At 40.4% G+C, this 22,491-nt stretch overlaps 1 protein-coding gene across 6 annotated transcripts in view; it reads right to left on the bottom strand.

Annotated features, from left to right (window-relative positions):
- Positions 1–22,491, bottom strand: part of LOC117560764 (zinc finger CCHC domain-containing protein 24-like) — a 30,802-nt gene that overhangs the window by 5,976 nt on the left and 2,335 nt on the right. For all 6 annotated transcript variants that reach the window (XM_034237769.1, XM_034237765.1, XM_034237766.1 and 3 more), the window contains exons 2-3: positions 20,499–20,699; positions 612–776 (exon numbers count right to left, since the gene is read on the bottom strand). In XM_034237769.1, the coding sequence (XP_034093660.1) occupies positions 612–776; positions 20,499–20,699 (366 nt within the window). The remainder of the gene's footprint in view (positions 1–611; positions 777–20,498; positions 20,700–22,491) is intronic.

Genomic DNA, 22,491 nt, shown 5'->3' with positions numbered 1-22,491 from the left:
AAAGAATGTAGAAAAGCATAAATATTAAAAGATGAATTGTTGAGGGTAAATATATCTCGAGCTCAAGCGAAGAACAGAGTGGGTTCTTTCTCAGGCGATTCATCTCTTTAGTCAACAGGCTGTGAGAAAAATGTGAGGTTAAGCCGAACAGACAGCTTACCAGCACTTTAATTCCCTCAGAGAGGTTGCTGTTCTTAAAAACACTCCCCAACATCTTGGTTGATTTCTGCCACTGTAAGGCTCAAATACCTCCAAGTTAGTTTGTGTCTGAGAGACATTAATAAAGAAATATTTGTTTTAAGATTGGATGTCATTCAGTAAATAATCTCAGATTTTTATCAGTTTGAAAAACCAATAGTTTATTCAGTGCTGGTTTATTACCAAAGAGGCAAAAGCAACTGTTAGTGGTATGGTTTTTATTTTATTTTAATAAGGCCATCTGGAATATCCTCAAGACAAGAGGAAGCCACGCGAACCAGAGTCTGGACTCTGTTAACTTTGGTTGAAAGAAATTCAATCTCCCACTTGAACAAAATGTATGAGTAATGTTTTTTACTTTAAAGACAATACCGCAAATAGTCAGAGTGAAAGTTTTATGTAGGATGAGGTACCTGTTTGTGTGGATAGACGTTGATGTGGCATTTGATACATTCTTGTCCCATGTTGGCCCAGGAGTTGCCACTCATCCACTTCCTCTTACACTTAGGGCACTTGTATTCTCCAAAGCATCTCTTCTTCCCCTGGTAGGGTGTCAGTCCTTCCCCTTTGGGTCTGGCCTGTAAAGATTAAAGCAAGGCGGATAAAATGTATGCACATGTGTGGAAATCATAACTTTTAACATCTTGACCAGATGAATCCAACTTTAGGATGAAGAAAGTGATTTTTCTTCTTGCCAGAATGACATTTTTAAGAGAACCTCTTGGACAATAATGGATGTTGAGCTTTGACAGCAGGGTGTGTCCATCTTTGTCATGCTAATATAATCAACTTCATCGTAGAGCACACTCCTACACACAATTTTGGCACAATATGTGGTTGTGTAATTGACATTTACTTCAATACAGCTGTGTTAAATTACTCTTCTGATTATCATGAGGTAGATGATTACCAACAGTCAGCCAGCCATAAAAAAAGCACAGGCCTGAGGGTAATATTGTTGGGAGGAGTCGCTCCGATGACTTCATGTTGGCAACTTTATTTAGGCCACTATATAGCATTCGGGGGAAAAGACTAGTTTTTCCCCTTTAAAGCATGCCACAAACAAACGTACTGCTGATGTCGTCATAAGGATAAATCACAAACTGTCCTCCATCCTACCAAAATAAAACAACATGTTCAATGATTATCATGTTTGTCAGGGCTTGTCATTATCAATTTAAAGCTCCATCATAAGAAAAAGCATCTGACAGCCATTATCCATCTTGGAGTGGTTATTTTTGCTTATCAAAATCGTATCATTTGGGAGATAAACATTTGAAATGGAGTAGTGTGGAATTGTGTTATTTTATCTTAAAATTCTTTCATGCACAAATGGAAATCCGATATGACAGAAAAAAGTGATCTTAATACACAGCATGAAACTGCTGGCAGCTTTCCAGAAGGTAAGGGAATTCTCTGCTTTGAAAGAAAACCGACCTGTCCACTCCAGGTTCTCCCGTAGGCCTGCAGATTGTTTCCATAATCACTTTAACATTGCTTGCAGATTTTGGGGTGGATGTAGGGGGTAGGGGGCGGTGAGAGTGAGAGGAGGGGTACAATCTGTATCCCTGGTCTTCCCTTATTTTGTCCCAGCCCATGTGTGAGTAATAGGAACTTTAAAGCAGCATCTGGCACTGTCCTTATAGGCGTCAGCAGTTTGCATCAGCACCAGCAAGCCAACGCTAAGTATGAGCGGCTGTGCTTCAATCTGGCCCCTCAACAGCATGACCTCAACCCCACTGTCAGCTTCGCATCTCCCACTGTGACAGCACACTGGCTGGAAAATCTGACTTCTGCTGGCCTGCAGCACACAGTCTATACACACTGACATGGTTGACTCAATGCAATCAACCAGCAATCTCAAAGAGAATACCTTGGAAACATTTTGTTTGTAATGCTCTCCTACCAAAAGATCTAGCCCAACTATAAATCCTGCCACTGTTACTCTTGAAACCCCAAATCAAAATACAGCGCTTTCTAGGTTTCTGCAGCAGTAACACTGACCACTATAATATCCAATACAATACATCAGACTAATGATTAGAATACATTCTGCACTACAGAGGAGGTCTAACCTTTATCCTTATCATTCATTTGGAAATGTGGAGATAGTGAAAATTCTTGTTACAGCTGTTTGTTCGAAAGTGAAAAAATCTTTCCCTGATACTGCAGCCAGGACTCAGCAGGACAGAAACAGCACTCATCCTCCTCATGACCATTCCTCTCAGGCTCCATGCTGCTTTTTCACAGTCTGGCCTCGGCCTTTGGCTGGGCAGCATGCTCTGTCTGCATCGGACTGCTTTCAGATTAGATACTACCCCGTTTGCATCAATCTGAAGATGCTGCCGAAGTACACCCAGCAAATGGATAATCCATGGAGCCCACATAGAGAAGTAAATCCAATGTTGACAATTAGTCTGTGTCCAAAAGAGTTTATTAATAGAGTTTTTCAAATAAAAATACATTAATTATGGAAATTGTTTATCGATAGGTCAATCGTCAAATTTGGTTTGGCCAACTGTAAATAACTATTGTTTGGTCATTTTGTGTTCTAAGTATTATACTGCCATTGTGGTCATTTGTTTTCAAACTATTGCAACACATTGCCTCTCATGGAGGTCTGAGATGACGAGCAAGTTTCTGTTCTGAAGTCATTAACTTTACAGACATTGGCTTTCAACATTCCCATGGACACCGAAACACGTGGGAATGTCACAATAACATCTGGACTGTTGTGCCGCCACTGCCAGCTGAGGCATGGTGAGAAACACATCGTGCCTTTAGGGCAGCAGCTTATGACGGAAGATTAGGTTTTTTTAATCACATACATACAAACATAATCTGTCTTTCTGTTTACACTGGTGCAGGAGATAACAAATCAAAACCCTTGGCAGTAAGCACTAGATTGACTGAGCAAATGTTTTAGTTTCCAGGGAAACAACCACGCTTTGCTAGCTTTTAATGCAACATCTACAAACCATTCACAATTCACACAGTACAATGACTAAGCTAATGGAACTGCGTCATCACAACACCAAACACTCTGGAGATGAGCCTGCATGGGAGGATGTGTTTTGTTTTCCTTTGCGCTAAACAAATAAAGCCATTCAAGCTGGTGCCAGGGTAAGAGCTTAATGGACATAACGGAGCCATTTAGAGCATTTTTGGTGTTTGTTAAGTGGAAGCAAAGCTTTGAAACAGCGAATAGGTCAATGGCGTCCGTGCCAGGAGATGGTGAGCAATGTTTGACATATCACTTTGACAGTGCCGGCTTGCATTGAGTCAATGTTTGTTTATGTCCCTTAGGCTAGAGCCCAGCATGTTGTGTAAGTGTCACTGTGTGTGTCGAGGACAAGTGTCCACAGAGAAGACAGTGCTACTCCATAACCGCAACTAGTTGACCACAGCCTCCTTTGGTCCAGATCTCAGCAGGGACTCATCATATCACGCACACAGGAACAAAAACTACGGGTCAGTGAACTGTTAAATTAAGCATATACACACATGTGATACAGACATTCACTGATGCAATCTCTACGCAAACCATAGCCACACACAATGCTTCTTTCTCCCCTTTTCCCCTCTAACACCCAAACTCAAATCCACACACACATGCACACACTCTACAAATTCTACATCCACAAGATTTCTTACACTCTTGAGACACAACTGGAAAGTCTCGCCGCACTGTTTCCTGCACTACTCCCACTCAGTTTAGCCCTGCTGCAAGGACACGGATCATTCTTTGGCTTATATCGCAAGAATAATGAGCTCACAAAATGCAATAAATAGATTAACAAGAGACAATAAAACAAAAAGGGAGACAAATGTGAGACACCAGAGAACAAGATGAACCGAAAAACAAGAAAGCTCATTAAGAGTTTGAAAATATGTACGGGTGCGTTGGATGGGAAACAGCCTCCTATTTTCCAGGATTGTGTTGTGAAAGGGGTTTTCAAACCTGCGTCAGACTGCAACATACACTCAAACAAAAGGAGAAAAGGAAAAAAATTGGACAAATACCACAAGCCCCACAGTATCTCGAGCCAACTGTGGAGAGACCCTTCCAATCAGCCCCTCTCAAGAGGGTGGCGAACGGGGAAGGAGAAACTGAGAGAAATAGAGACAAGGAGGAGGAAATCTAAATCCAAAGCAGATGGCCTCCATAGGGGCAGAACACAAAAAAACACAGAGCCGTCGTGAAATTGCTGCTCTGCTTTCAATTAAGCCATACATTTCAGAGAGGGAGAGAGGGAGAGAGGTGGGGGATACAAAAAAGTGTCAACTAACCACTGTAGCCCTGGCCACAACTCGGTGGATTGGACTCATTATGATGTGGAGGAATGTGCAGACGAATATCTTGTGATGAGATTTAAAGACACTTACGTTGTGCAAACAGAAAGATATTAGGAATGTGAAGTATGCACACTATTGCGTTTGGATTACTGAATTGGAAGAGGTGTCTTAAGTGGAGATCTCGGTCTAGACGTCACCCGCTGTGATGTCTTTACATTTGAGGGTAATTTAGGTAATATCGTGAGATTGATTACAAAGTATGCAGCCGAGGCATCTGACTTTTCAAATATCAATTTGCCACAAAATCATCTTGAGATTCTGCTCCAGTGTAAATCATAAAAAGATGTTTATTGCTGACCACTGGAAAAGTATGTAGTCCAGACCACTGTCTGAGGCCTAAAGGTGATCTTGCATTTGTGTTGGTCTCACATTCCGAGCTAAGAGTAATGAGCAGTGGACAGACACCAGACACAAACCTGAACCCTTAATCCTCTGTCTCCAGCAACAGGATGGATTAGACTTGGTTTAATATTAGACATCCCTTCAAGCCAAACCTAAGAGGAATTGTTCTACAAGACCACTTCTTTCAAGGTTGTTGATATAGGATTTCATACTTGCTCGACATATTAGAGCAGGCATGTACATACAGTTGATTTGGGCTCCGGACACTGTCCACAGTCAGTCTATAGACAACAAATACAAGGAGACGGCGCTATCACTACAATTTGGGCCATTCAGCGGTTTGTCTGCCTCTATGAGAAAACAAGGGATTTGGTGGGTCAAACTACTTTGAGGCTTTGGTAAAGAGTTGGTAGCAATTGTTTGCGACCGCTTTTGTGGTCTGGATTTGGAGAGCAGGGTCTTGTTAAAAAATGCAGCTCAGCTTTATATGAATAATGCAGATACTTGGATTTTTTTATATGAACCTAAACATTTGAAAAGAGAAATTAAGGGTTGGTTGGATTATAGAAGTAGAAACCAAAATTGTTAAGTGCAACAAAGGAAACAATTGCATCCTTTATCAGTTAATTGATATCAAGATAAACCTCAAACAAACGAAAGCCTCATGTCTAAGCCAATGCTGAGAAGGCTCTTCCCTCCAGTGCATAGACTTGATGTTATTTATGACGACGCTAGATTCTTCTGCATGATTTGATGTTCCCATCACAGCACTGCAGACTTGCATGATCACTTAAAGCCAGACAGGTCAATGAGTCACAGCATAAGCCTCCCATTCAACAAAGAGAAACACACTGTAAAAAGGAATAGCCCTAAGGGTGTTTGTCAGAACACACCACAAGGAGCACCGAATGTTGGGTCATTGGGGGCGAATAACACTCTTATGATTCTTAATGCAGAGTTCAGTTTGGGTTGAATCACCACATCAAATAAATCAGACGTGAAACATTAGAAATAAGCAGTAAACTCACATCATTTCACACATTACATTATCTGATGTGGTATTGCTATCCACAGACAAATAGAAAACACTCTTTGTGACCCTGTTTTTTCTATCTGAAAGGTTTCCCGGTACGACATCAGATCATTTACCGTCTCTACCCGCATTATCTGACATCACAGCAACTAAAGATCTGAGGATGCAGTCATCAGCCTGTCAGTCAGAACTGAGGGCCAAGTGAGGGCGTGCAGATGGCCGCTACTTCTCTCACAAGAATGAGACTGTCCCCACCTCAGCTGTGTCTCGCTGCAAACAGAACAAGCATTATTTTATCCGCTGTTTCCGCTGCTGGACTAAACAACCCCAACCCCATGCCAAAAGCTCAGCCAGGTGCATTATGGGGACTATTTATCAATCCCACCATGCACTACAAGCTCTAAATACAGCCACTGTTTTCTTTGTGACTCTCTTTTTTGCTGCCATCTTTCTCACCTCTCCCTCCCTTTCTGGACGGCTCCTTTGCTGGTGCAGCTGTCTCTTTCTAATGCCTGTAAAGAAAAGGGGCTGAGGCTGAAAGTGACGAGAGGAACAGGTGTGCCGGTTAAGTGATAGATTTGCCCTCACTTGTGCACAATGCACCTCAGTCTATAAGAGACATTCCCTTAAACAGGGCTGCTGTCCGTGTGCATTGCATGTTTCAGCCTAATAAATGAGGACAATGTTTGTGAGACTTTTGTATTTAAGTTCACAACTATAATCACTCTCTCAGCCTTTGGAAACAATTGCAGAGAGTTATTATAAAGCAAGGCCATGTTTTTTCAAGTATCCCAGATAGGGCTGTCTTAATCCTGGCTTGTTGGCACTAGCCCCAAACTGCTGGGCTGCTCCCCAGCGTTCCGTAGCGCTCCGATCACTAGCTAGCATCTGGAAACCATCAGTGTAAACAAAAGAGCAGCGGAGGAGCTCAGGCCCCGCTCTGCCTCTCCGCATCCCCCAGGACATCGCTCAGAGAGCAACACAAGAACAGCAAACCAGCCCCGGATCTGGGTGTACTGCATTTGTATTGCAGAGCGTGTCCGTGCACATGTCTCCGTCTGCTCTTTTGTCTTCATCTCAGGATCTGTATTTGTTTTAGCCGCAGTTCAGAAACAGATAGATTTACAGATAAAGCGGATGGGGTTTAGTCCACAATGTTAGCTTTGAGGCTTTTTGGAGTTTTTGTTTGGTTTGCTCATTAACCGTAGCATTTCTGATAAGACTTCTAATTGCTTTAATGTGGTTTCAGTTAGTGGGCTAGCATTAGCGGGCTGCCTGATGATTGTTACAAGGGAAACAGGCAGGAACCTGGCTGTGGTTAAAACCAAAGAACTGGTTATCCTCTGTGAAACATAAAACAAGATCAAAGCATTAATCAGGCCTGATCTTTCTCTGAGACACGACAAGGAAATATTTCCAAAGTTTGGAACGTTTTTAATCTATTAATCGTGTGGTTTTGTATTTTTAGTCGAGCTGAAACCTCCAAAAAGGTGGTTCTTGGAGCTTTTAAACACCGAACCCTACACTTAAAGCAAACTATAATGCTTGTAAACACACACCACAGATTTGTGTCTGCAACCTGTTCCAGCCGTTATCAGCCTTTATGATCATGGAGGTTTTCACTATTGTGGATTTAACTTTGCTAATGTATTATATATGTTTCCTTTTCCTGAGTAAATCTGGTTATCAATATCCTAAGTTTATTTAAGTAGATGTGCATGTGTGGTTATGGGCCTACATCTGTAAGGAAATACTTCAGTGACTTAACCATAATGGTGCAGATCACTCTGGCTTGTAAGTAACTGCCTCGTATTGCCTCCATTCTCATGTTGTACAGTTGTTTCTAAACATAAACCTCAGCATTACACAATCCATGACACACGTTGTTGCATTTATGTACACACAACTTAATGCAAACTTTTACTAAACACAGTTTAAAGAAAAACATCTTACCTACAATCAGATTTCACAAAACCAACAAATAGTCATACAACACAAAATAATAATAATTAAAACCATAGTACTGTTTTTATATTAGAACAAAAATAATCTCACTGCTTTTTTTTTTACACTAAAATATAATGTGCCTAGAATTATCCGTCATCCACGTCCAATGATTTCTATATTACTGAGCTAAATTACTGCAATAAAAAGGACCTTACTTCAATAAATGAATTAGATAAAGTTGTTTGAATTTACTGGTTACTCAGTCACTTCATTCATTGCAAGTGTGGTGACTCGCATAGAGCTGGCATAACAGTGCTACTTTCAAGAAGCTATTTGTAACACTGTCCTATGGCTGGGTGCTAAATATGTACATATAAATCTAACACTTAAAAAAACATTGACATGCAAACTGTCAATATGTATAAATGTTAAAATGTTTCATGCATTATTAAAATAGACTCAGTCATACATGATGTATTTCTAATATTAGACAGCAAATGGTATGTGAGCTCATTAGATATGACTTTCCATCACTAGTCAACTAGCACTCATTTGAACATTCACTGCACCATGGGTCAAGCTGCTATTCTTGAAAAAGGTTTCATATTCTAGAAGCTCTTTATTTTAGCTTTTCATACGCGCTTGACATTTCATTACACTATAAAAAGCAGTTTTCTCACAATAGCACATCCAAGTCTAAATATGCCAGTGAGGCTCAATGCTGTATTTTGGGTGCATTTCTCCTCTCTCAGGTGTTACTTGTGAGGAAACCAGCAGAATGTATTAGTGGACAGAGAAAAGTAAAGTGTTTTGTGGTAACCATAACTTAGTATAATCGATCCACAGCTACGTAAAAACTTCAATCTTGACAGGCTTCCAAAAGGGATTTAAAAAAAACCCACATGGACCTGAAACATCTCACCAGTGAAGTCTATTTCAAGTGAAGAGCAATGCATTTAAAATGACCTGAAGCTAAATATTTTAAGTTAAGCAGCAATGCTTGAGGTAAAGGTTTTTCCCTCGTGTGTTTATCGGTTTCACAATCGACATCACAAGCATTTATAAATGGCTTTATTATCTAACTGTGATACATAGAGGAGGATGTCAAGAGGACAAATACTCCAACAGTTTTAAAGAATAACCACAAGTCCATTTCCAGCTCCATGGAGACGCTAAAATAGTTAATTCTAGGAAATTCCGGCCTCTGCTTGGCTGAGTTAGTGCACCATACTGTAATCTGTGTTTACTGAGAGAGGCCGTGCCACAGCACACACACAACATGTTTCTGAAATGATCTTAAAACGGAACAAGTGTCTGGGTTGAACATAATTCTATCCTATTGAGGTCCCGTAACAGTACTGGGCATATCACTTATGTTTAGTCTGTTCTTTGGCATGCTGAGATATCACACTGGGAAAAGGTAAGTCAAGACAGCTGTATCAAAGATAAAACATCCCACAGCTGTCAGTCATGTAGATAAGTGGAGAGGCTGTGCCAGAAAATATACAGAAAATATATTCAGTGCTTTTAAATGTTATCAACTACCCACTGAGAAATTGTTGAAACATTTTTACAAGAACAAGAAGTATTCTGGATCATAAACATGTTATGGTTTCAATTATTTGAATATGTGTCCCATTCAAAAAAGGAGGAGCAAAAAAATACAGACAGGATTCTTGGACTACAGTAATCGAAGAAACTCTGACTCAGAATGACATGTTTAATTATTTTATTAAAATCAGCTTTTCTTATCTTCCCTCTTACATCCATGTGTTTTTTACTTTGACAATAGATTTTCTTTACGTGGCTTTGTTTGATGGAAAAATCATAAAACATTGTCTTCTTCGATCAAACAATGCAGGATCTAATTATTATATTGTGATTTTTTTTGGCAATGTTGACACAATATGGCGATCTGTTGATTTAGATTAAAACAAATCTCTGCTAAGTCATCTTTAATGAGGTTATTGCTTACAAATTAAATGTGGTGACCTGCCATTTCTGGTTGTTTTGATAAACTGAGGGTGGAGGTCTTGTATTATGTGTTGTCGCAAGCAGCTGATGATGACTCAATGTTCTGACAATTAATACGCTCTCTCTCTACAGACCATGCATACCTACAATTCAGTTAAGTTCAGACTCAACGTTTATTAGTACGATTTCTTATTTATATAAATTCTCATCTTATTCCCTAATAATCTGGAAGTGGATTTCTAACCAAGTCATGCAGGCAATATAGACCTGCCATGTGTGCACATATATGTGTGCTTGTGTGTGTACGATAACGTTTTTCTCCTCAGTAACAGACCCACGTCATTCGTGTCCAAGACAGCTGCAGAGGCATATCACCATGCCAGCACACTCTTTTCCAAAACCTTATTCCCAGATTCCTAGATTTCCAGAACCCAGCTTTCCTAATCGGCCACGGATCTCAGTGTCATGTTCTTGGATGACTGATGGATACCCCTGAGAGTCAATTATGTGGGTGTTTTACTTCATACCAACGAAAACAATCTTTTGCTTTAAAATTGACGTTTCTGACAGAATTCTTTCCCCCTCTCTATGCTCCATTCATAGAAAACATACGTACAGGCCAACTGGGCCTTGGAATCTGCCCTGGTTGAACCCAGAACCCCAGGTCCGTTTAACACCACCTTGGAAGCTGCCTGTTTAACGGATATAGGAAAAGTTTGCCAAACGCCTTCACTTACAACATTTACAGGGTGCTAAGGGCTAATGCTAAGTGGGGGCGTGGGTGTGAATTTCCTCCCTGCCCTCTCCTAGCCTTGGACCCTCTAAGCCCGACGAGCTGTGCAGCTGCACGGCAGCGTTGGGTTACCAGGACATTGAATGACAAGAGCAGGTTGGGTGCCGGTCTGGGGCATACAGAGGTGCACACAACAGGAAGTTCATACTGCTCTCCATGTTTGCAAGTAATGCCTGTAGTTGTGTGGATGTGGTTGGGAGTGTGTATATCTCTGTAAGTCCCTCTGCCAGATATACTGCACACGTGTGTTGCTAATCTCAGTGTACTTGGTGTCAATGCTATATCCGACCTATGGCCCTATATGGTTTCTCAGTGATCTCGCTATAAATGCTCTTTCTCTGTATAAATCCTCAAAAATAAATTGCGTTGACAGGTTTTGGCCGCACAGCGAGGATGGCTGTCTGTCTGCTGTGACACTATGAAAGAGGAAAGCTGTCTGGTAAAAGATGTCTCCAGCATCCCTGATAAGTCTTATCTGTTTACAGCGCAGTCTCTGTTCCTCTCTTTGGTGACCTGACTGAGTGAGTGTTGGAGCAGATACAGGCGCAGGGCCTTCAGAGTCTCTGCTGCGACTGGAAGGAAGATCAGGGGTCACTCTGTAAAAACATTCCCATGGTGCACCTCCCCCCTACCCTCGTCCCTGCCAGAGACTTCCCGACACACTACAGGGTAGTGAATACAGACAGAGAGAAAACGTATCTAAGTGCAATGCAGGTTAGTGCTTTTTACATTATGTAAAGGGGCGGTCACCAAAATCTAATTCCACTTGAAAGTTAAAGAAGCGCAGCATGAGACCTACAATAAAACTGTAGTTAGAGAAAATGCAATAAAAAAGGAAATCCAATCACCCTGGTTTCCTAAAAATTACTTTCACTTACAACAAAACCACAATAGAAATTCATTTTTTTGCAGATGACTTTTGTTTTTGGTGTACAGTATCACGAATACAATTGTAATCAAAGTTTGCATTAGTCGGCATCGGGTACGTTTTGGGTAAATGGATGAGTAAAGAAAAAGGGCTTTCACCCGATACTGAATTGCAAAAGTTGTTGTGTGGGAACTATTTTTAGAAGATGATCTAATAGTATAAATAGTCAAGAAAACACAATATTGTTTATACTTCCTGAAATGGCACTCAAAGAGCTCCAAAAAATTGCCTCACTACCGCCACAATCTACTGTTGACTCGGGCTCACTTCTGCTAGGTACACACACCCCTGTGACTTCACATATCGACCACAACTGTGTTTTAATCTATAGTTAACACATTCCTGATCCCTGCAATGGCTGGAGCTCCGGGGTAGCCTGCCAGAGAAACACTTCAAGATAAGTTAGCATAAAGAGAGGGAGAGAAAGTTACAAAATCAACCACAGGAGAGGCCCCTATAGTCTGTATGTTGACATATATACAAGCAGACTCTATAGGACCGCCTGCATAGTTTGTTGTTGTAATTATTTTTTTTTTCTCTGTAAGATCCAATGCTCTACCAAAACATACTTGAGTCTGACGCACCGCTGTAATGCAGTGAAGGCCCTGCTGGGTGAACAATACAGGCCTGCCTTCCTGACCTCTCTGTCTAGCAGATCCTACAGACTTACAATGACTGCCTTAATTACCAGCCTCCATTCCCACCACTTGGGCTTTTCCCAATGGTGCCCATTTAGAACCACAGTCTCTCCCTAAGGTGCCCATTCAAGCCCGACACAAAGCTAGCAGTGTCGGTCCCTGATCTCTTGACACCAAATCCAGTCCTGTGTGCCAGCGCTCGCAGCTTCACAGTGTCTCTGTCTGTCCGTCCGGTTGTCCGTCCTCTCCGTCAGTTTCATATCACTTAAGAATCTCTTATCGTTCACATTTGACAAGAATCGGCGTTGCTACAAGGAGTTTGTTTGACCACATACCGATCAACCGGTGAAGATAAGTCCAATGTTTAGTTACCCGTCTGATTCTGGTGTTTTGGTGTGTGGAACTGCGGCTCGTTCTCAAGTCCTTTCCACTACACACCTTTCTCAGCTCGCTAATTAAAGTTAAAGTAGAGAGAGAGATTTTATGGGAACAGTTGGGTGTAGTAATAATGTAAACACTTCATGTTAAGTGTCTGTAAGTCTATAGAGTAGCTTAATTAGATAGTTTGAATTCCTTATGAGCCGTGTTTGTCAGCTGTAAATAAGGCTTGGCTATCAATCCTTCAGTGTGTTTGTTTTATAGGGGAGAATGAGAATAAAGATCCAACCTGAACGGATCTCTTATTAAAAAATAACGGTTGTTAACATTATCAATTCATATGCAAATCATTTTCCAAATTATTCAAATATATGTTTGGTGCACAAAAATCACAATTTGCGAAAAAACAAAATTACATCTGTCTTATATTACTCAAAATCAACAGAAACACAATGTACCATGTCGGAAGTCCAGGGTTAGGTCACATCTTTAAAAGGCATATACATTTTCTGTCGATCAATTATTTGATTAATAATTTAATCTCCCTAAAACAAATGTATTTATTTTGTAAACAGCAACATTCTCTAAATCAACATACTCATATACACAAATAGAATATATATTATACACCATAAATAATGGACACATATAGACATTACTAATGTGATGATTTAACAAGTGTGTTATACCAAAGGCGGTACATGAGAGAACAAGATAGCATTTAGTATGAGCTAACAAACCCTCTGGCACCGGTGTGCTAACAGGACATCATGCTGTAGTGAAAATCTGACCTCTGACCCCTCTCTCCTCCCGCTGTGGAAAGTGAGATATCCCGTTGAGGCTTCAGCGTACGGCTGCTGACCCCAACCACACTGTAGTTGTGTTAATAACACAAGTCAAAGTGTTGTTAATTTATAAGCCTTTTGCTGTCACTATTATTCTTCAGTGTGATCAATATTGTAGAAGTAAAAGTAGTACTTAGGAAGACTACATTCTAAAAGGAGAGGTGACCTGGTTTCTCTCATGCTGCAGAGACAAGTTGCCCCAAACAAATTATTGTTTATTTCTTTTTATTCACTCCAGCTTGCATTTCTGACTCAGCAGTATGAGGAAAAAGATTCATATAACAAAGTGTTATATAATTCAGAAAGATCGTTCATATTTGGACAGTAAACTCAGGGAATTTATGATAGGATGATAGGAGAAATAAATAAATTAAGACAGCTGATGGACTTAGTGTCAGCTAAGCCTTACCTTAGAGAAGTTACATTTTATTTCTTGAGGATAAGCTGACACTAAGTCGGTAATATTGTGTCTTGATGAGTTTGGATCTCTATTATCATTTTGCAGTGTTTAAACATTTATCCGAGAGCAGCTTGTACGTTTACCTGACTTAGGTAATTGTAACACCTCTGAGCGATGGGTTATTAGGTGTCATGGTTACCAAAACAGGAAGTGGAGTGATTGTTGTCTCAGCAAAAAAGCAGAGAGGAAGAACAGGATTTCTGTATAGAACACAAACCAGCTGGCAGGAAACGGCACTTTTTCTCATTCTCCTAACTTTGATTTCCTTTCAGGGGAAGTGCCATCTCCCCTCTCTCTGGCTCTCAGCTCTTCTGCCCTTCCTCTGCTTTCAAACTATACCCTCTCTGTGTCTCTCTGACAGCGCTCCATGCCATGACAGTGACACATCTAAACGCTCTGCATGCCAAAGCAAAACACTGCAGCCATGTCTGAAATGGCCCCAGGGTGCAGAGATCATTGGGGTAAAATGTGAAACACTCTCCCGTGACAAATGCTGAAGTGTGACTGCGGTGTTGAAAGATTGTTTGTCAACAGCGTTAACAAACTGCAGGGTGCATAAAGAGAGAGAGAATGAAACAAAGATAAGAAGACAGAAAACAGCTGGTGGAGGCAGATGAAAATGTAAATAAATGAATTTCCTTAAGGTATATTTCTGTAAAGGCAGAAGGTTGCCTTAATAGAGATTAGAAAAACAAAAGGACAGATGTAGAATCTATGTTCTTTCTCCTCCCAGGAACATTAGCCTCAAGGGGACAGCTAACGTCTACAGCTCTGTTAAACCCACATTATCTGTTGAACGATTGAATATTGAGCACCATACTAAAAGCACTATCTATTATAGACAATTAAATGGCATGTTTCCAAAATAAGGCGTGACAAATGTTTTGCCAGGGGCTTGAGGCAGATCTGGTATGAATGGTATAAAAGTGGCAAGAAGATATAATAAATTAGACTTTAGATTATGCTGGAATTGTTATGTTGACAGGAACATTTTTATTCTACAGGAAGCTACAGGTTGTGAACCAAATTGTCTGCAGAGAGAGAAAGGCGTTTTGGCTTAAATACCGAGGCCAGCTGGGAAAAAAATGGACATTGGTGAAGGGAAAAAGAGTACAAAGTCACCCACAAGCAAAGCACTTAAACTGTTTCTGATTAACTGTGACGACAACAACAATGTCCCAGCATGGGAGCAATCTTGCTTCCAGATGTGAATGTGGTAGCCTACCCTCCTTTTGCAAATATTCATTGGGAATTTTATATGAATAAAAAATTCCCATACCCCCAAAAACTTTAAATGAAAGTGAAACAGATAATGGAGTTGCTGGTATCCTTTTATGAATCTTTTTTGAAGATTATTTTCTCAATTGTTTTGGTTTCATTGAAGTCTCTTTGTGCCCCAGAGACTCAAGAAGAGTGCGGTTTATTCCATTTTACAACCCCTAAAGTCTTGCTTTGAATATAATTGATTGAAAAAAGTTAGAACATGCTGAAAATGTGGAAACTCATCTCAAGAATTTGACCTAATTCAATGAAAAGTTTAATAGTAGAGTTAAAAACAGCAGGAAATTGGTTATGCCCATGTAGAGCTAAATACTTTTATACGAACAGCACTCTGCAGAGATATAATAATAACACAAATAATAAACTTGCAATATGTGTTTGACACATCCCCTCTATTCTACACCTAGTACTGAAAAAGTGGTTTCACAATTATCTCAGCATGTCTGCCAACCAAATTCATAAACATATCACTGGCTCTGTCGCAGACAATCAGTGGAAGATTTACAATAAAAACATGAAAACAACAACCACTGGCGTTTGTTATTGCAGACAAAGTAGAATGCAGTAATGACGAGTCATTAAGTTTATCACCATGACCAAAGGAAAAACACATTTTGTCGAGTAACACATTACTCAAAGCGTGATTTAACTCTGGTGTGAAGAGGCCCTGACTTCACAGCCTGCCTCAGGTCTCCGTGTTGACACTGTTATGGGAGATTATGGTGACCATTTGTCAGAAAGGACAGACTGCTGCTGAAACTACCACTACATGAGGTGTGAGGTCTATCACAGTTATTAGCATATGGTCCCAGTTACAGATCAGATGCAAGAGGCATGACTGACAGGGATGAGAGGAAATGTCAGCAAATGGAATACTTATCAAAGTGATTCAACCCTTATGCAATCAGCGGAGTACAGTCACTTGAAGGATTCAATTACATCAGCATATCACATGGGACACATTTTGGTCCATGTCAACTCACTGTAGACATTAGATTTAACTACAGAGATATGTGGAGGAGAAGTCAGAAGAAAGTAAAAGTCTAAAATATTTGCTTTGTGCACGCACATACAAACAAAACACCAGATGAACAATAATGACATCATCCTGGTAAAGAGCTCTATGTGGATCAGCTGTGATGCTCTTGGCCCAGATCAAGTCATTGGCTTGATGCATGATAAATGTTATTTATATCACAGCTGGCAAAATAATAACAAATCTGTATATCATCGCCAAATATTTTATCTTTATCTATGTAAACTAAGCAATGAAAAATGTGCAGACGCAGCCTCATTTGACTTTCAAGTTTAATCATTTGGGAAATGTGCTTTGTAGCTTTCTTGCTGAGAGTTAAATGAGATTGATACAGTAAATGGAATAGTCCCGATCAAGCAGATAAACCAAGCTCCTTAACTATAAGTACACTTATGCTTTGGAAATTGAATTATTATATTATAGATAAATACTTCTAAGACAAATAAACAAAAGAGTGAACGCAGAAGTAGTTGATGGATGTCATGTTATCTTTTGGCTGTATAATCTGTGATGGGACAAGTATTTTTACCAGTTGCAACATATTAGAAAATATCTGCAGAGAATAAAAAAAAACATTGCCATGAAACTATATAGTCTGGAACTGGGGGAATGCAGTGCGACCAGGAATGGGGCACAGTAAACGCTCAGAAGCACACATTTAACACACACACACACACACACACACACCACACACACTACACACACTACACACTACACACACTACACACACCACACAACACACACACACACTACACACTACACACACTACACACCACACACACACACACACACACACACAACACACACACACACACACACACACACACACACCACACAACACACACACACAACACACACAGCAGCAGCGGCCACCCCCACATATCCACAAACCTGCATTCCGGAAAAGACATTTTCCATGAGTTAATCTTTCTACAGAGAGACATAGCAAGAAGATGTCCTTCAATGCATCAATTTAATCACTCAAATACGAGGTGGGGCCAACTGTCGAGAGGCTTAGCCTGTTGAACAGAACCAAATCATGAGTGCAAGTGGAAGACATCTTGGAAGTGGGCCAAAGCATGGCGGCGAGGGGCATTCTGCTCATAACTGGGGGAGCGACCTCATTTTCCGAATAAAAGCCAGTTTACATAACACCTCTCTCCCCATGACAGGGAGCACTAGGCAGCTGCTGCCAGGCCTGTGGCTTTCACTCAACTACCAAGAGTTCACTGAAAAGTATTCTCTCAGCAGAGCCACAACCCTCTACTGCAAGTTTCCAATATTAACATGTTATAACAAAAAAAACGGTCTTAAATAGAAAGTAATGCATAAACACTTTGGTAACCTCAACTATTTAAGTGCATAACTCGTATTCCCTGAGATCCAAGCATTGGAAGGAAAAGGGAAACCATCAACCACAGTGACTAAGGTAATGGATCCACCACTGTCTATATCCTTGACTCTCCTTCAGTTAAAAAAGAGGAAAAAAGTTTGGCAGGGGTAAATTGGGTTTTGGCTTATAATCTTTTATAAGAACTCTTTTACCAGTTTCAACATGTCTAAACTTTCTCTGAGGAGAAAAAAAACATGTCCAGGAATCTATCATTCTGAACTAGGGGAATTCAGCACAACCAGGCCAACATGTTATAATCTTTTGATAATTAAATCATAATTCAGATATATAAAAAAACCTGACTCACAAAACAGTGATTTGACACATTTGAACTATAATATTTTTAAAAGAAGAGTAGTGGTTCATGATGGATGGAGGCTGAACAAGAGCAGGAAAAATGGCAAAACAGGTGTACAGTCCTGTCTGAAGAAAAAGATAATCCAGTGCGACAGCGTGGCTTTTTACTGTAAATATGTTTTAGAGGTCTGTCATACAGAGAAATACATGATTTCTTAATAGTTGACAATAGGCTACTTGCTTTGGTATTTTTCATTCATAGAACCAAGGAAAATACAGTATTTCACTAGTCTTACCTTCTAAATGAATATAAAAGCAAATAAATGTGATGTTAGTCCATTCATAAACTCTTTTATACACTCAATAAAAGTCAGCACAAAAACAACACAATAAAACATGTCCAGGTGAAGTACATGAGGAAGACTGTTTAATGTGTTTATGTAATCAGAATGTGATTCTCCATGCTGGACCAGGATGACATGCTTGGAGGCGCTTTGTGAAGCAGGAGCCTCTGTTTTCATTGGCAAAGACACGTTGGACAGTACAAAGTATTAGTAAGAACACATTCATCCTCAATGCATTCCAGTACAGGCATTTACCAAAGACTCCCTGCGCACATCATCATTTATCACCGCACCTTATGAAACACAGTAATAATGTAGGACATAAACGGTAGGTTGAACACTTTTGTGATTTAAAACAATTTCAAGACCTGTCACATCTGATATTATGATCTTCAGGTGGTTTAGTAAGATTGGGCACATATTGATGGCCTTGGCAATAGTGTAAGTGATGTAGCACAAATGATAAGTAGATTTACGGAGAGTATAAAGCCCAGGAGAGAGCTACATATCTGAGATGGTGTTGAACTGTAGGTGTGGAGGCCTGTTTGGAGACTTTGCTGCTTTTTGAGTTACTGTTGGCAGTTTAACGAACGGCTGAAATATAAACCAGGAGACAGTGCCGAGTGATTTTGAGGTCCAACCCTGCATGCTTACATCTACAGTATAGCATAAGTGATTTCCCAGCCTCTACTGTAAAGCTGTATTTAATACCATTTAATTGTTCCATTTGAGAGTAGCACAGTGAAGAAATTCAGTTTAAATGTACACAGCATGAGGTTTAATAAAAGGTTATACACACCTTAGATTATGTATTACATGCACATCTGCTCCAATGTTAAACATCAGTATCATTTGATCAATGCTGACATCAACGACTAAAGAATTACATGAAGGCAAAACAAAGTTAGGTGTTGCATGATACACTACGACCCAATATTCCTGTTGGATTAGTCAACAGATGATCTAATTCTCTCACACTGCAGCTCAGAGCTGTCCAGGAGATATTTCATCAGGACACAAGTCATTTACACACCTCCGGAGACCAGTCATCATATGTCATAAAGCGAGTCAAAGCATTTTAATCTCACATCTGCTCTTCATTACCATTCCATGCAAAAATAAACTCAGGGCTGTGGTTAGGCTATTGCACCTCACCCCAGGAAAAGGGAGAGAAGAAATCGGGAAGAGGCAGAAAGAGACAGCAAGAGAGAGAAAATATTATTAGGCATCATGATTCCAACAAAACAAAAATTCCACAATTCCTATGGAAAATGACATTGTGTTCCTACTATGAAATCAGACCACTTCCAGGCCTTAGTCCCATCCATGGAGTTTTCCTTTTACGAGGCACTATATAACATCACAGTGACAGATACACCACAGCAATTTCATAGTCCATCCCTTCCCCAACAACTCCACAACAAAATATCACTTTACTGATGCTGATGTTACAGTGCACAAAGATTTCCCTAGTTTATATCTAGATGTTTATGCACCTTATCAACCTGCAGCATTTAGTAAGGCTCCAAACCAGGGCCTTATTCTTATAAGACATTTCTGCCCAGACATTTTTACATTTAACTGACTGGGATTGCTCAAAACCCTAAAATATCTTTGTGTTTTGCAAGATTAGTTCATATTTCGGGAGATGACAGCAGCTAAGATCCAATTTGTTCTACAATACTGTGCATGCAACTTCAATGCCTAGACCTTGAGATCAATTTAGCATGGAGCCTCACAAAAAACCCTCTATCATGACAGACTGAATCAGTGGGGAACTTGGCAAAAGAAGACAGCTGTGATTCTGTACATTAATACATCTTCAGCACCATGTCACAAAAGACACTCTGTATTTGTTTGTGTATTTTGATTTCTTAAAAACGTGCTAACTCGGCTCACATGATGCACCAACGCCAAGCCAGACAGTTTGACCTTTGACCCTGCAACTAACCGGACAAGTTTATTCATCACAGTTATAACTTGTAGTATAATTCTGTGGCATTAAGATGCACATAAGCACACACACACTCACATGACTACAGAAGACAGAGGCCAGCCTGTTTAACAAGTAGGTCAGATCAGAGAGAGAGAGAGAGACATTGGCTGCAGCAAGCACAGCATTTAGCGCCATCATTGGCTTTTCAAACCAACTGAAAAGACACTGAAGAAGTCTAAAGTCACACAGTTATGCAATGTGAGCTATTTGTGTCACATTAAGAATAGATTATTCAAAATGTGTGTGCTTTGAGTCTCACCTGAGGGCAGTCTTTGATGTAATGGCCTTTGTTGAAGCACAGGTGGCATAAGTAGTTGGGTGGGGGTCTTTTGTTTGGTTTCCTTGGCTCTGAAGAAAGGGAAAGGTCTGAGAAATGGTCCGTCAGGGTGTTGAGTCCATCCACGATGTTGTTAAGGGAGCCATAGGGTGACACATTCTTATATACGTTGTTGTTTAAGGCCTAGAAAATAAGAAAAATAGCAAAACAGTTTCAGTTTTAATATTGTATTCGCCATATATTTTTCTCTTTAATTTGCCATGTATAACATATTCTCTCAAGGTATATTCATAATCAATCCACATAGAATTCCCTGCCCTCAGTTTCATAGTCTGACTTGTTGACATACATAATACACTGAGAACATTACCACATACATGATAATATCGAACCATCCTGTGTTAGGAGCAGTGTGCTGCTATTTTGAACGGCGCCCGGGGAACGGTCAAGGACACCTCGGTCTTGCCGGGACTTGAACTGGTGACCTTCCAGTTGCCAAGCCAAGTCCCTACTTCGCCACCACCGCCCCATCAAATGTTGCATCTGCTTTTGTATTGGTGTGTTCAAAATGTACACATTAATCCCCAATTTCCTTTGGCATGGTCTCTGTCTTATTTTCTGGTGCACCAGAAAATGAAGAAAAAAAAGAGGTCCCTCCAAGATCATTTCTCTCATTAAATTCAGAACATCTGGCGAGAGGCCCAGCTGTGCTCATGAGCTGGAAAAGTACTGAGCATGTCCACAGAGAAAGACAGGACTTTACAGAGGATGACTCATTGTAAACAAGATGGGAGGCATGTTTCCTCACCAGCCTGTGGAACATCAGCAATGTCACCCTGCACTGTTGGCGGTAAACTAGCCATGGTTAGTGTTTGTAGTCTGCTCGGAGCCACAGGGAGCAGTGTGGCATGCCACGGGCCCAGTGAATTCATAGAAGATGCCCTCTGAATATTAATAACAAGGAAAGCATTTCCAGCAGTTCCTTATTTCCCTTCTCATTCCTATCCTCCTTTGTTGAAATGTTACCACGAACAACAGGCAGGAATTGACTTCAGTGTGAAATGATGTGGATTTTAGCACAGGCATTTTCATTTTTAGATGGTCAGGAAGCTCTAAATGGTCATCTGCCATGACATTTAATAGTTGAAATGCAATAATGACAAATATTTGAAACATCCCTGAGTACATAAACATGATTAACTGAACTCTTCATCCTCAGCTGACGGATATGACTTTTTTTCAGTCACAGTTTTATGTCTGGGAAATAATGTTACTGTAGATGTTCAATGTTGCACAGCGCAGAAACCTTAGACTTGGCAACTTGGCCAGGGCTGAACGCCAAATCTTTATCTGCGGGCTGTGAGATTGTGTTGCTAACCAGCTCCAGTTTTAAAACTCATGTTCATTTATTTCATGTAGTCATCGTAAATCATAAATAACGGCTCGTAGTTTCTCAAGTTTTCCATCTGCCATGTGTTTCAGCTCTGTGTATTACTGTGTTATCTCCCCTTGTGGTCATGTGCATGTTTTTGTTCTTGCTAAACTTAATTCTTAGTACAGGTTGTAAAGTTATTTCAACAAATATAAAACAGAACACTTTTCTAACTTTGTCTTCCTCAAATGTCTTCAGTTTGGCTTAAACCCTTCTACTGTCAGCCCAGAGGAAACTGATTTCACACACATCTGCTAATGGTGGGTTTGTTTATTGTGTGTGTGTGTGTGTGTGTGTGTGTGTGTGTGTGTGTGTGTGTGTGTGTGTGTGTGTGTGTGTGTGTGTGTGTGTGTGTGTGTGTGTGTGTGTGAACAAGTGAGTGAATGAGTAAGTGACTTAGTGAGTGAGTGAGAGACTCAGCAGGAGGTTGCGTGTGTATATGTGTTTATGTGTGTGGCGATGGATGTGAATGTATGCAGTGCCTGGATGATGAGGACTTAACTGGTATCATTAGCATTCACTGGGGCTGTGAATTGGTGTATT

This window comes from Gymnodraco acuticeps, unplaced genomic scaffold (genome assembly GCF_902827175.1).
Source record: "Gymnodraco acuticeps unplaced genomic scaffold, fGymAcu1.1, whole genome shotgun sequence".
Lineage (NCBI taxonomy): Eukaryota > Metazoa > Chordata > Actinopteri > Perciformes > Bathydraconidae > Gymnodraco > Gymnodraco acuticeps.
This window is presented reverse-complemented; position numbering and strand designations above follow the sequence as displayed.